Consider the following 16,632-nt stretch of genomic DNA (forward strand, 5'->3'; position numbering starts at 1 on the left):
CTAAGAACAGTTTAACCTTTGAATAGCCTGTTCATAATCAGCACTAGGAACTCTATGAGAAATACGAGTACAGACACTAATGAGATGCAACAGTTGAGCTGCAGTGTGTTCCAATCCCTGGAAGATGCGGGCATTTCTTTCATGCCAAATCTGATAACAAGTAGCTGCTATGCTGCTTCTAAGCCATCCATTTTTCCAATGCCGAGAGCGTTTCCTAGCATTACACCAATTGAGTTCAACAGTGGGATTGGCAGATCTGTCCGTCAAAGAAAGCCAAGTATGGATGTCGTGCCGGGTTTTTTGAGTAAAGGAGCAAGTAGAGAAGAGATGGTCATGAGTCTCACTGGCACTTTTACAAAGAATGCACCTATTTACCATATAGATACCCCTGCGAGTAAGATTGTCCAGCGTAGCAAGCTTGTGCTGCAAAGCCAATGTGGTAAGTACCATATGGTTAGGAATGATGAACTGGTGATGAAGAGCTGGTGCCCATCCAAGGATAGGTTTGTGCTGTCTAAACCAGTGGTATGCTTTGGCAATGCTGAATTTGCCATTCAGTGTCCAAGAGTGGAGCAAGTGTTTGGCAGCAACAACAGACTGGGCCTGGCAGAGAATATCATCTCTAACAGTAATAATGCTTTTAAGACTTTCAGAGTGGTAATCTTTGATCTGGATGATCCAGATGGAGTCATGAGTAAAATAATAAGCTTTCATCCAATCATACCAATGCCCTTCCTGCTGAGTATTCAAAATCCAGACCCATTTGGCTAGAACAACTTTATTCCAAGAGAGTAATTCCTTGATGTCAATACCCTCTTCATTCCAAGGAGAACAGATGTCAGACCAGCTTTTGAATACAAGTTTCCTATCCCCATCCTCTTGATTCCAGAAAAAATCTTTGCATAGCTTGTTGATAACTTTAACAATGTTTTTAGGCAAAAGAACAGTAGCACACCAGAAGTTAGTGAGCCCAAAAATAACAGAATTAAGGAGCCGTGCTCTCCCAGCAAAGGAGAAGAATTTTGTAGTCCAGTGGTGCAGGTGAGTCTGGATTTTATGAATCAAAGTTCCATAAGTATCAAAAGAATTCCTGGAACTATGCAAGGGAACGCCCAGGTATCTATAAGGGAAAGTACCCTTAGAGAAGCCAGTAAGCAGAAGAATTTGGTGCTTAACATCATTAGCTACTCCTCCAAAGTAAATATCAGTCTTGTCATGATTAGCTTATAGTCCAGACCAGTCAGAGAATGAACTGAGAGTGTGCAGAACAGCAGTTACAGATGGCACATCCCCTCTAGTAAAAAGCATTAGATCATCAGCAAAGATTAAGTGGGTGAGGCCAATCTTAGTGCATTTAGGGTGAAAAGAGACCTGATGTTGTAAACAAATTTTCCTCAAGTATCTAGAGAGCATCTCCATACTAAGAACAAAGAGGTAGGGGGAGAGAGGATCCCCTTGCCTAAGCCCACTTTTTCCCTTAAAAAACCCATGAACAGAGCCATTAACTTTGATGGAGAACCATAAGCTAGTGATGCACCCCATGATCCATTTAACAAAAATGTCAGGAAATTTGAGAGCTTGCAGCATCTGATGTATAAAATCCCATTGAAGAGAATCAAAGGCTTTTCTAATGTCAACCTTGACTAAGCATCTAGGAGTAAGATACTTTCTCCCATAGCCTTTGACCAAGGATTGAGACATCATAATATTCTCATGAATATTCCTCCATTTAATGAAGGCAGCTTGCTTTTTTCCAATGAGATTAGGGAGAATATTTTGAAGTCTATTAGTAAGAATCTTACTGATAGTCTTATAAAAAGTGGTGCAACACGAGATGGGTCTAAAGTCCATGGCAGAATTGCAAACCTTTTTCTTAGGAATGAGAGTAATGAGTGTGGCATTAGCCTGCTTACTGAGTCTGCCATTCTTAAAGTAAGGCTGCATGGCTTTGCAATAGTCAGGTCCAACAATGTCCTAGGAAGCCTTAAAGAAAGCAGGAGATAATCCATCAGGGCCTGGGCTTTTATTAGACCCAATACTAAACACATCAGCTTTGATTTCCTCTATATCAATGGGTGCAATGAGAGTAGCAATATCCTCCTCCTGAACACAAGAGTTAGTGTGAATGAAAGAGACATCAATAGGAGAAGTAGAGTGAGATTGACCAAGAAGATGTTGATAATAGTCAATAAATCCATCAGCAACACTATCAAGGCCAAGTCTCTAATTCTCATCCTTATTCTTAATGTGGCCAATAATTTGCTGTTGTTGTCTCTCATGAATCCTGGAAGAGAAATACTTTATAGAGGAATCATTGTAAGTAATATCCTCAAAGACACTGACAAGTATAGGGGAATGATCAGACCTCCTTGCAGGAAGGAAGTCAACAGAGATAGCAGGGTACTGGGACTGCCAGTCAACATTAGTTAGTGCCATATCTAGTTTTGACCAGACCAAGGTATCAATATCCTGCTTATTAGTCCAAGTCATCTTACATCCAGAACTAGTAATATCCTCAACTCCACAGTAAAGCAGACAAGAGTTGCAATCCAAAATATCAGCTAGATTTGGAAGAGTATTACTAATCCGTTCTGTTACATCTCTAACAACATTAAAGTCACCAAGAATAATCCACTTATGGACCTGCTTACTGATAGCAAGAAGATTGGTCCAAAGAGCATCACGAGTTCTAGCCTGGTTACTGGCATAAACGATAGTGAGATGAAACTTACTACAGGTAGCATGATGAAGCACCTCACAATGTAAGGTGTAGACATGAATGATTAAGGGATGAATATCTACCTTGCTAGGTCTCCAAATGAGCCAGATTCTGCCATTTATATGAGCACTATAATTGCAAACTACCTTAAAAGCTTTAAATTTGGAACTAATAAACTTTTTAGCTTTCTTTTCCTTTATTCTGGTTTCCAACATTCCGATAATATCCACCTGATGGAGCTTGATAAAATCAAGGACTTCCTGTTGCTTAAGGGGGTTGATACCGTCGTAGAGTACCAAAGATAAATTTATAAGTCCAAACTACTACTATAGCTAGTGGCAGTCAGGGTCGAAACACAGAGAGGCGATGCAATTAATAGTTGTCTGATTTTTAGTCCTAAAGTAACAAATGTGTGGGGGTTTGTTTTGAATTGTTCTATATCTGAAGTAAATAAATGAAAGATAAATGAACTGGATGAAATCAAATATTAAAAGGGGTGCTAAGATGGTCGGTTCACTGTAGTTTTGGTGGCAGTATCCTAGGCAAGTCTGAGTCAATCACATGAGACGGGAAAATAAGAAGTCCTCTCGGTCCAATCTTAACAGGTAACAACCTTTCGGCCTAAGCTACGGGTCCCTAATATCACTAATACTAACTTTCGTCCTGAAAAGTGATTTAAAAGTCTAAATTAACTTATCTCTCGATCTCATTAATTTAGTCGTCTTAATTAGGTAGTCTATTTTCCTCCCCTATCTTTTGATCTTATCGGGTCGGTCAATTCCTAAGCATTCAACTAGTCGCGTGCACTCGATTCGTCAAATATAGCAATTAAATTAATTAAAACGAAGGTAATCTCACGGGAGCCGGTCGATCGACCAGGTAGGCCAGTCGATCGACCATGGCGCGACTCAGGGGCTACGAAATTTACGCCGCCTACACTACAAATTCCCTACATCCTAGCACATTAAATTTAGCTACTCATGACAAAGTTCATAACAGCGATAAAATTAAATTAACAATTGAAACAAAAGAATTCATAATCGAAATAACTAAATAATTAACTAACATGAATCAACAATTTGGCTTTGGGAAATCTAAACTAACAATTCTAATTACGGAGGATTTAAAGCAACAAAACTGAATGCAGGAACAGGAGAATACCGTAAAGATGAATTGGATAGCAAAAGCCCAAAACCAAGTGCGGAAAGTAAACTTTATTGACGGAGAATTAAATTAAAACTAATCAAAATTTTAACCTTTGTGAAGAACCCTAATTAATTCCTATAATTTTATATCCAGACTTTGATGACTCTGGTTACGTTATATAGATAAACATACGTAACTTTATTCTCAAACCTAATTACAATGGGCTTCGGAATTCTAATCCTTTTAATTCACGTCAGAATTACGGTGTGGTCGATCAACCACTGATGCCAGTCGATCGACTGAACTGCGCTGTACAGGAACTTCTGGTAGTCGTGCTCTGGTCGATCGACTGAAAGCACCAGTCTATCGACCACTTTAACAGGTACTTGGCTCCAAAAGCTTCGTAAATTCGTCCTTCGGGCTTCGATACGCGCACCAAGTTCGCTTCCCGAGTCTTTACTTCATGTCACATGCAATGCAAGGTACTTAGGGACGGATTCGGCTCATTTCCCGCTGGATTCTTCACAATTCTGCAATATTACACAAAAACACGAAAGTAGACGGAAATGGGGAAAATGGTAGCATAAACTACATAAATAAGCTCTGAAATGCGTGTAAAATAGGGTGTAAAACATCATATAAAAGACACGCATCAAACTTCCCCAAACCAAACCCTTGCTTGTCCCCAAGCAAGAACTAGACTCGATCCTAAAACCTAATGGAACGAGTTCAATCTCAGAGCGAAATGCAAACCGAATAGCTAAAACCAGTTTAATGCTACAAATCAACAATCAATTAGCAATATGAATCATGCAAACGAGTTATGTAGTCGTTAAAAACTGCTGAACTTTAAACTATAGAGACTTATCATTATGGACTCTCACGGGTCGCTCAAATCACACATAAGCACAGGTGAATATATGTAAAAGATATAAAGAATTCATTTTGTAGTGACACTCACCTAACTACGACCTATAAGAACATGCCTGAAATCTAATATGAAAGTAATCTCTACAACCGTACATATGCATTCCAACCAAACAAATGACCATGACACATGCCGAGGTAAATATGGATATGTGAGGTACGGGCAAGAAGGGCTAAGATAAATTTGGATAAAAACAGAGTTAAAAGCCAAGCTAGTAACTAAGGGAACTAAATTATAACAACAACCAACTTCTTGCTCAAGATTTCAATCGAAACGGTGCTAATTAGAAGCACAAATCTCACAATTTCCACAATTAGTCAACTTCCCAACAATTAGAAATAATACATGGGAGTACAAAATCACCAACTCATAACAATTACAACATGTGATTTTCTCGAATTCTTTTTCATCACTGCAGTCCACAGTCGATCGACCAATGTAGCCGGTCGATAGACTGATCTTCTTTTTTTTCGAATCATTGTTTTTTCTTTTCTTTTCTCTTTTTTCGTGTCCTTTCCATCTTCCCAACATCATCTCAAAATGAGCATTAGCCACCAAAAACGAAATAACAATCCCGAGAACATAAACTACTAGCTTGACAAGGGCATGCTAAATGTAGGATGTAGTAACGGGACAAAAAGGCTATTTTTGGCAGTGTGGAGCTTATGGGCAAAATGAATAAGGGGGCGACCTCTTCCACATGTGTCAACAAACCACAAACCGAATGCATACAGGTATTAAGTAGATTAAGTTCATATTTATGCAAATTGATGTAACATGTCTCATAAGGAGTACTACTCACAGTTCTAGATAAACGGGTCATAAATGGCACCAGTTATAAGCTCTAAACCTCAGAAAATGATGTAGTTTGCCATAAATCTAAGTCAAGTCCAAAGTTCAGCAAGAATTTTAACGAAAACTCGTAGACTATGCAAATGATTCTACTAATAACATGTCAATTAGCAAGGCTTAGGCATGGACAGATGAAAACGCAATGTCATCATTGAAATACTACCATTTCGACTCAACCTATATGCTAAAATAAAAATGTTTTTTTTTTTAATTTTGTTGAAATTTTCAATTTTTTTGAATTTTGATTTTTGTATATATATAGGAAATAAATACAATGCAACCAGAAATGCAATAAACGTGTAACTGAAATGCAAATGCGACACAAAACTCTTCCCCAAACCAAATCACACAATGTCCCCATTGTGCAAAATCATGTAAAAGAAACAAAAGGGAAATGGGATTTTTGCAATAAAAAACTAAATAAGACATGAAGGTGACTCGGAAACTCACAAGATTTTAAGCGCAAAAGGAAACCTCCCCAAACCCGCGTGAGCTAGGAGGTTTCAGTAGCCAGCAGTGCTACCATAGGTACCTGAAAAGAGACAAAATACCGCGCGTAATCCGAGAAAACAAAATTGAAGCGGAAATTACGTGTAAAATAAGGAAACAGAAGAAAACAGAAATGAATCGGAGAATAAAGTGGAGAAAAGACTCCCTCAACTCCGCATAACGACCAAACACAGTAGGGGAATGGTCGTGAATAGGTACAGCAGTGAGAGATGGTCGATCGACCATACCACCCAGTTGATCGAGCAGGGTGACAGGAACAAAAGCTCCTGTAACTGTAGCGGCCAGTCGATCGACCATACAAGCCAGTCGATCGACTGAAATAGCTGTTGTAAGTTTCTAATTTCTTCGATTTAGCTCAATAAATCGAGCTAATAAGGTCTATGAACCTGCAAGTACACATAATAACGCGCCCAAAATTGCGCAAAACCCAAAGTAACAGACTAAAGTATTTAAATCCTAAGCAAACTTATTAAAGCTAAGTCTCGCGCACACAAAAGCAATAAAAAGAAAGTTTAACGAAAGCAATAAAGTGTCTTTTGGAAAAGTCTTAATCAACTAATAGTTTATCAAGAATAGCCACGGAATGGCCCACTTGCTCGGCTTCTGGCTACAAGAAGTAGCCTCCACGGTGCTCATCTCCTCAGCGGGGCTCCTAGCAACTCCAACATCCGCCGAACTCGACGGTTCAACATCTTGAACATCCTCCCAATCAATGACCTCGTCTGGCTCGTCAAAATCCAAATCGGACTCCGTCACCTTGACTGGCTCCTCATCGGGCTCTTCATCCGTGCCATAGCTAAGATATCCTAGGCCGCCTCTTTGAATGATTGGCTCCTTCACAGCTGGAGCAACATGCGGCTCGTCCTTCCCCAAACCATTTCCTGCAATGTCTAAAACAGAAGAATCTTCCTCCAATTTGCTCCCAATCTGGGGCGGAGGTGTTATAACAGAAACAGGCATAGGGGTAGGCATATCAGAAAGCACAAAATAAGATTTCTTCTCAGAAATCGTATTACAAGTGACTGGCCACATAGGATCTTTCTTCTTAGCGGTCTGGGCAAAAACAATGGACTGTTTCCCTACTTTAAAGGTCAAAGTCCCTGAACCAACATCTATAACTGCACCAGCAGTGTGCAGAAATGGTCTACCCAAAATGATAGGAATATGAGCATCCTCGGGTATATCTAGTACAATGAAGTCAACTGGGAAAAAGAACTTTCCTATTTGCACAGGAATATCCTCTAAGACTCCTATAGGCTGGACCGCAGAACGATCAGCCATCTGTACTGTCATGTTAGTGACCAAAAACCTAATCAATTTCAACTTCTTAGCAAGACTTAAAGGTATAACGCTAATGGTAGCTCCTAGGTCACATAATGCCTTCTCAATTGGGAAGGTACCAATATTACAAGGAACAGAGAAGCTACCAGGGTCAGCTAACTTATGAGGTGCAGTATGAGTCAAATAGTAACACGACTCCTCAATTAGTGCGACAGATTGCACAGTGTCAAGTGACTTCTTTTTAGACAAAAGTTGCTTCATAAATTTCGTGTAAGCAGGCACTTGATTAACCAATTCTAAGAAAGGAACTTGCACATTTAAACTACGAATAACATTTTCAAATTTGTTAAACGATACCTGTTCCTTTGTCGGCACCAATCTCTCCGGATAAGAGGCTGTAAGAAGCAACTTAGCCCTCTCCTCTAAATCTCTCATGCCGGCATCGGTGGACTTAGGCTGAAAATCCACTACTTTATCCTTGTTGTAGCTCGAACCTTCTTCAGACCATCTCAAGAATGAGCCATTAATCGTCATTGGATCATACTTTGGAATTGGAACTGACCCATCAGCATTTGGGTCTTGCCTCTGTAATTTCGGAGTCGTCGTACCCCGAAACAAGTGGTCCCTCAAGTTATCTGGCATTGGAGGACGAAAAGGTTCAACATCAGCAGCGTTTTCAGTCGATCGACCATGTAGGTCAGTCGATCGACTGACTTCTGCAGAACCAGAAGCTGCACTGTTTCGCGGACTGGTCGATCGACCAGGGGTATCAGTCGATCGACTGACATACCTGCTGATCGTCTTTTTCTTGCTACTGTTCGTTCCAGCCTTTTTCTTGCTTGGTTCCGCCTCATCTTTTTCAGTAACATCCTCAACCATAGCGGGCCCATCAAGGGTCGACCCACTCCTCAAAGTAATTGCATTAAGGGTCTCTTTTTGATCCGGCTGCGATGGTAAATGCCCTGGAGCTCTTGTTGCACTCTTGCTAGCCAATTGAGCGATTTGACTCTCCAACATTTTCATCCCGGCCTCTCTAGCTTGAGACTCTTTCAGCAATAAATTTTTCAACTCGGCAAAATCGGAGCCATGGGACTGCTGCTGCTGCTGCTGAGGGATATACATAGGCTTTTGGTATAGCTGCTGCTCCTTATGAGGGGGCACATAATTCTGTTGCTGTGGAGGTGGAGTCGGATTTTGGACATTTTGGCTACTCCACCTCAAGTTCGGATGGACATTCGGCTCAAAAAAAGTGTTTGTCTGCCTATAATGTTGAAAAGCAGCACAAACCTCATTGGGACTGTTGCAGAAATCTGCAACATGTCCTTCTACTCCACATCTCTTGCAGACGAAAGGACTGTCTGACACAGCATTCACTTGATAGATCCCTCCTTTTGAAGCTCCTCCCAACTCGTACTTATCAAATCTGGCCGTGAGGGCCTCTAATGCAGCTACGGAAGAAGATTCAGCAGCTCTCCTTTGATTACCCGGGAATTTCCATGCTCAGCTATATGGGTGGCCATGTCTTCAATGATCTTCCACCCCTTAGTCTCTCCAACATTCTCCTGGAATCTGCCATTAGCTACAGGATCCAGGATAGCCCTCTGAGCATCATAAAGCCCATTGTAGAATTGATTACATAGGCTCCATAGCTCGAACCCATGGTGCGGAATAGATCGCACCAGTCTCTTGAAACGGACCCATGCCTCATGAAAGTCCTCATCAGGACCCTGTTTAAAGCTCGTGATCTGAGCTCTAATTGCATTGGTCTTCGATGTAGAGAAATACTTCTTATAAAATGCTAGGGCCAGCGAATTCCAGTCAGTTATCCTATTAGCAGCTCGATCCAGGTCTCGGTACCACTCCCTAGCAGCATCACGAAGTGAGAATATGAACATCGTCTCCTTTATTTGGTCCTGAGTCACTCCTGTTGGTGGGGGTATGGAACAGCAATAGTCAATGAATATCTCCATATGTTTAGCTGCATCTTCATTTGCAGCTCCCCCAAATTGGTTTCTCTCAACCAAGTTAATATAGGACGGTTTTGCTTCGAATTTTCTATCCGTCCCTGGTAATGTGAATCCCTTATAGAGATTCTCAGCTGTTGGCACGGAGTGACTGGCTATACTTGCTTCTTCAGCCATATCTGGAGATGTGACGGTCTCAGCTGAAGAAGTAGAAATAGGAGACGAAGGTGGATCCTCCTCAAATAGCTCGTTCTCGTAATAATTGGACAAAGTACTCAACTCTTCCTCTGTCGGCAATACTCTAGATGATCGTCTCAACTCACGCAAAGTCCTTTCGATCTCATGATCTAACAGTCGTAATTTACCAGCCTGTAACCTGCGCATAAGAGGAAACTACAAGTAGAATATGAGAAAAGTTTAGGGAACAGATGTCCCTTAAACTAAGAAAAAGACTAAAATAAAAACAACTAAAAATTAAACAATTGCCTCCCCGGCAACGGCGCCAAAATTTGATACCGTCGTAGAGTACCAAAGATAAATTTATAAGTCCAAACTACTACTATAGCTAGTGGCAGTCAGGGTCGAAACACAGAGAGGCGATGCAATTAATAGTTGTCTGATTTTTAGTCCTAAAGTAACAAATGTGTGGGGGTTTGTTTTGAATTGTTCTATAGCTGAAGTAAATAAATGAAAGATAAATGAACTGGATGAAATCAAATATTAAAAGGGGTGCTAAGATGGTCGGTTCACTGTATTTTCGGCGGCAGTATCCTAGGCAAGTCTGAGTCAATCACGTGAGACGGGAAAATAAGAAGTCCACTCGGTCCAATCTTAACAGGTAACAACCTTTCGGCCTATGCTACGGGTCCCTAATATCACTAATACTAACTTTCGTCCTAAAAAGTGATTTAAAAGTCTAAATTAACTTATCTCTCGATCTCATTAATTTAGTAGTCTTAGTTAGGTAGTCTATTTTCCTCCCCTATCTTTCGATCTTATCGGGTCGGTCAATTCCTAAGCATTCAACTAGTCGCGTGCACTCGATTCGTCAAATATAGCAATTAAATTAATTAAAACGAAGGTAATCTCACGGGAGCCGGTCGATCGACCAGGTAGGCCAGTCGATCGACCATGGCGCGTGTAACACCCCCATACTCCAAGTGCCTTACCAGGACCACTCAGGTATGAAGACATCACCATCTCGGTCGCCCGAGGTATGATAATCAAATAGACAAAACAGAAACAACATTTATTATAAATAGTTTAATGATGAATACAATCCTCAAAACCAAACCAAAGTACAATACATTATTCCAAACTATCTTTCTCAATCGAAATGTAAATAAATGTTAAACTACAGCGGAAGACTCTATCGTCATGTCGTGGCCATCCCAAATATCCCGCAAAGTACTCATCTCTATACCTGTTCAATATCTGCTCACCATCCCCGAATGGATCACCGCAGGTTTTACAAAACAACACCGGGGTCAGTACTAATCACACAATCAATATAGACACCAATAATACGGCAAACAGACAGCTGAACTGTCACACACACACACACACACACACCACCAACTCCCATCATCTCGATCTTGATCGTCCACGGACCACCACCGCCATGGGGGACCGCAGCCGTTCCCACCTAAGCCCCGCTCATCGTACGAGCGATAACCCTGTCCATTAATGTGCACATCCCCTTTCGTGGCGGGTTCCACGAAGGGCGAAACTAGGGCGTGAGATCACTCCCGCAAGTGACCCCACTCAGCCGAGAACGCATCTCGAGAACCATCAACAACACAACCACAATCACAATCACAAACACAATCATCATATCAACAACTAACTACAGCACATCACCAATATCCCATTATGGGACTAATACGAGTAGGAAATCCTACCGGAAAGCACAACACGCAGAGACGGTATCTACAAACAGTATCAAAACGGCTCCTCTACGAATTCTCCTTCTATCATACAACACATAGATGCTACCATTCAAATACTACTCATAAAAACCCCCAATTCCTAAATTAGGGTTTCACCAATCTTAACAAAACATTATAAAACTTATGTTAAAAGCTTACCCTCGACGCAAGGAATCCAACGACACGAACTACGATGCAAACCGACCGTCCGAACTCCGGGAATTGTCAAGAACGCGATTAGGAAGAAGAACTAATTGCTTTCTCTCTTAAACAGGTTTTAGGTTTTGTAAAAAGTGATTTAAAACAATGACGAATATGTTTAAATACCTTAATCGCGTATTTAACAAAACCCGAGAAAACTCCCCGTAAAACCGGACACTCGATCGAGTACCCAAGGTACTCGATCGAGTACCTCCTACTCGATCGAGTGCCCCACTACTCGATCGAGTGCCCAACAGTCGAAACTATTTTGCTTCGCCACTTACCCTTACTCGACAGAGTAAGGCCTACTCTATAGAGTACCCCCAAGACTATAAATACGGAGTATTACAGTCTTCCCTCCTTAAAAGAACTTCGTCCCCGAAGTTCAACCCATACATAAAAACAAACATACTAACTCGATCAAGACACAACAACGTGACTAAGAACTCAAAACAAAACTCCAACCCAAACATGAACTCGTAACACCAACTCCACTAACTATTCCTACCTCCACAACATGGCTCACGATATCGTATCAACTCCACATATATATATCTCTCACGACACCAACTCCATACATAACCAACTACCATCCTCTAATGCCGCTAGCTCCATAATATCATCCACTATCAAATCCAAAATCAAGACACTCATAGACATCAAACGGAATGTTACATTCTACCACCCTTAAAAGGAACTTCGTCCTCGAAGTTTACTCACACTCATAATCTCGTCATCCAACTGTCAACACTATCGAAGTATTCTCGCATTCCTAACATCAAACTACTACAAGCACGTCCATGACCTTTTAACACCATCAACCACAACATATACAAATCCATATCTTATGCTACACCAACACTCTACTTCCAAATATACTGCCATATGAACAACCATCAAAATCTCTTTTATCGCATCCTACTCCTCTTAAGATAAATGTTACGTCCTCGTAACCCACTAATACTAAATCCTAGATATATCTTTTCATTACCCTCTTTACCACCACATGTCAAAGATAACCGTCTATAAACCAAACACTCACCATGCATATATCCAAGGCTCTCTTACTTAAATATTTCTCATAACTCAACTCATTTGGCATACCACCTAACCTATACCACAAAACTCGTAGCAAAATCACCATACTAACTCTCCATTATTTATGCAAAACAACATACCTCTCTATGGAAGGCACTTATCTCCCAGAAGCATAACTCACGATCCACACTCGTTACGTACACGCACACTAGATCCTCAAGTTCTTTCTTCCATTACCGCAAAACTCATACAAAACTTAACATGACACTAATTCCCAATACCCTACACTCACTGTCTCAACCAAAGATTATGAACCACCTGCATCTTTCGGGTCATTACCACACATGTTCTACGACTCACTTGCCATTACCATGTCAACTGAAACCTTAGCTAGAACAAGATCATAATTATTGTAACAACCTCTCACAACCATGTCCCATTAACAGAATGTCACTATACTATGACAACAACGAAAACACATACAACTCTATGTATATCATACTCTACCCTCATTCCCAACTTAACCAGGTAAAGAAAACATCAATAAACAAGACAACCGTCTATCTCGCACAAACTCGAAACTCGCAGGGAACAACATCAAACAAAACAACAATTTATGTATAACTGCTATGTACTTTCGAAACTCGAATCATAATCATCCTGCCTACTCCACCACAACCGGTGACGGCATCACAACACCGCCACCAACAGCCACACCGCAGTGCGAAAATACCCGCATCACAACACTAAATATCGTGCCCGGATCACCACCCGAGGCACCACAACCACACCGATAGACATCACAACTGCATACGATTCCCATAAACACTGACTGAGCATAACTTCTCAGACAAGAAAAAAAAAAAACTTACTCAAATCCACTTTATTAAATCACCACGCAACGTATTATATGGATAAACAGATAAGCATCTCATGAACATCATCTCTACCATTTCACGGAATACACATGTGTTATTAATACACATAAAATTATAACTAGCCATGTCAAATTAATCAAATTATTACCTTTTTGGATATCATTCAATTAAATTACCGTGTCCAACATATATATATTACTAAACATTCATCAAACAATTTTATAATTATCACACCATACTACTTCTTGTGACGTCAAAACCTCACACAAACATTTATATATAACATAGACCCATAATCACATCCAACCAATCAATCCCGATCACGTAAGTTACCACTCGATAAAGGGTACACATTGCCGCCCGAGCTTAACTCGTAAACCCCTCATAACATATTCCCTCATTCGCACAACCATCACTTCCGGCCAAGCATAACCATACCATAATTATTCAACTATTAGCATCCGCCTCATCTAACCACATCTTATACTCTTTCATAACCATACTTATCAATCTTTGTCCCTACAAGATCAATCTCTTTAGAATTGCTGCTTTTCTAAAATACCGTCATCCTTAACCACTAGTCACAAACCATAACACTACTACTGTCCGGGCATCAAACCTCTTACACTCATCTCTAAACATCACGATTTCTTTCCTATCTGTGGTTAACATCCCAAATAACGAACATCAAATCCATCAACAACACTACCTCAACATTCTTCCCAATACTATCCTTAATGGTGTCATTACCTAACTCTCTACTCAAAATCTCATATCATGCAGATATTCTACCAACTTCTTACTCCCTTAATTCCCAGAAACTCATGATTAATCATGTTGTCCTGAAGCTTCTGTATAAGCATTAACTTACTTACTCTTGATAGTATCATACATCTCGACGATTCCTTACTTTTATGTCACATATCTCCGGTCAACATTTTCCTAGTTTTACTCCCCTCATTCTTTTCTTTTACACTTGACAAAATCCATTAACCATTCAACTCTTTATCCCTTCTACCTAACTCTTTAGTGCTCCGATTATCTTTTTATTGCTCCAAAACTCAAATCTCATTATTTCCTTATCGATATTATCTCACTCTTCCTTGCCATGGATCCCCTCTCATCACTCCACTCACTCACATTTGTCACTAATTTGTCCACAAAAATCAACGTTTAAAGTTCAAACAATTACATCTCCCTTTTTACAACTCTAGAAATCAAAATTCTTTTTATACTGTTAATTTCGTCTCTCGATAACACAAATTTCTAAACTCAGTCACTATCTGCAAATCCACGTCGCGACATATCTCCATTAAGTTCGCTATATACCACTCTTCGCAATTCCTCTAAAACGACCTTTCATTACATATATTCTTACTCAACACTATTTCGAACCATCTCCCTCCATAATTTATTATACATTTCAGGTTGCTACTATCCACATCCTTTCTTTCAATCTTTTCATTCTCACGTTCCTTAACTTACATCATGCCTTGCCCACATTCACTTACATTTTCATTACTCAACATACAATCATGTCACTCATCTCGTCTCACACAACATGCTCTATGCCTCAATTAAGTTCATCAATATCCTTTTTCTTTTTATCCACTTCTCAGCACAACCACATATAGCTCATCTCCTCCCACCAAACTCATACTCACCATAATGTGCCACTCACCACCCCATAAGATTGGGTAACTTACGTATCAAGACCAACTTACAGTAAAACAATGCATAAAGAAGCAAAATAACGCCTTTGAATTAAACATAATATGCAACAAGTCAAAAGATAAGCATATGACCCAAAATAGGGGTCACTAGATCGAGTACAGGCCACTCGATCGAGTAAGGGACTTACTCGATCGAGTAGGTGAAGATCAGAAGCACGTAAAATAAATCACCAGGGCTACTCGATCGAGTAACTGAGGTACTCGATCGAGTGCCCCCTACTCGATCGAGTACCAAGGATACTCGATCGAGTACCCCAATTCTCAGCACTGTCCAGTTTTCGTAAAACAGTCATAACTCACTCATTACTTGGTCTTTTTGGGCGTGTGACCTATCGTTAGAATCGTAAAAGGACAAGCTATCACCTCCAATTGGAATCACATCAAAATCGTTTATGCATCTCAAGTTATAACAGTTTAAAGACAACCTCTTTATAATCGAAAATCACAACTACTTGATTTTACTTCCAAACAACTTAAACGACAACCAAGCAAACAAAACCAGTCCAAAACTCATGAAACCAGTATTCATAATCATATGTTACTATTTTCAAAAGCCAAGCAACAACATTAATCATGCACATAATTTATCTAACTCATTAGTCATGTACTAACCGCATACTTTAAATTTTATAACTTTTCGTAACACAACACTCTCATACATTACAAATCCTATTTCCATGTTACTAATACAACAACAATACAAATACACTCCGTCACCTAAACATATTCATAATCACAAAATTCATATTCTTATGCAATTGCTACTCCATCCTTTCCAATCAATTCATCATGCTATTAAAGCCACATTGTAAATCATTCAACATGTTATCATCTCATTAACATGTTCCACATATCATTTTCTTTCAAATGCTCAACTTCCTATTTCAACACCAAACAATCAACACACTTCATCACTTTGTTGCACAAGTTAATCAAACACACAGATGACTCGACAAACACTTTCCCCATGTGACCGGTTCAAAGTTGTAGGGCGACCCCCGCGACTTTAGGACGTCTCCCAAGCCTTTGCACTAGCTCCTACAACTTTTACCCCGGGTTCATTTTAATTGACTCCCTATGTTCATTAAGTTCATTGGTTACAGGTTTCAGGATCGTCGCTTTGATACCATTTGTAACACCCCCATACTCCAAGTGCCTTACCAGGACCACTCAGGTATGAAGACATCACCATCTCGGTCGCCCGAGGTATGATAATCAAATAGACAAAACGAAAACAACATTTATTATAAATAGTTTAATGATGAATACAATCCTCAAAACCAAACCAAAGTACAATACATTATTCCAAACTATCTTTCTCAATCGAAATGTAAATAAATGTTAAACTACAAAGAAGACTCTATCGTCATGTCGTGGCCATCCCGGCTATCCCGTATTTATCTCTATACTGTTCAATATCTGCTCACCATCCCCGAATGGATCACCGCAGGTTT

At 40.1% G+C, this 16,632-nt stretch overlaps 1 protein-coding gene across 1 annotated transcript; it reads right to left on the reverse strand.

The window, feature by feature from the left end:
* On the reverse strand, positions 1-1,178 carry LOC141607186 (uncharacterized). Its single transcript, XM_074426546.1, has 2 exons — positions 1,137-1,178; positions 1-1,047 (listed from the first exon to the last, which is right to left on the reverse strand). The coding sequence occupies exons 1-2, from the start codon at positions 1,176-1,178 to the stop codon at positions 1-3; spliced, it is 1,089 nt and encodes a 362-aa protein (XP_074282647.1).
* Between the last annotated feature and the right edge of the window lie 15,454 nt (positions 1,179-16,632).

This window comes from Silene latifolia, chromosome 10 (genome assembly GCF_048544455.1).
Source record: "Silene latifolia isolate original U9 population chromosome 10, ASM4854445v1, whole genome shotgun sequence".
Taxonomy (NCBI): domain Eukaryota; kingdom Viridiplantae; phylum Streptophyta; class Magnoliopsida; order Caryophyllales; family Caryophyllaceae; genus Silene; species Silene latifolia.

Coding starts and splice junctions, on each gene's coding strand:
- LOC141607186 (XM_074426546.1), bottom strand. CDS start 1,178: ATGTTAAGCACCAAATTCTTCTGCTTACTGGCTTCTCTAAGG. Junction 1,048..1,136: donor GCTTACTGGCTTCTCTAAGG/GTACTTTCCCTT, acceptor CATAAAATCCAG/ACTCACCTGCACCACTGGAC.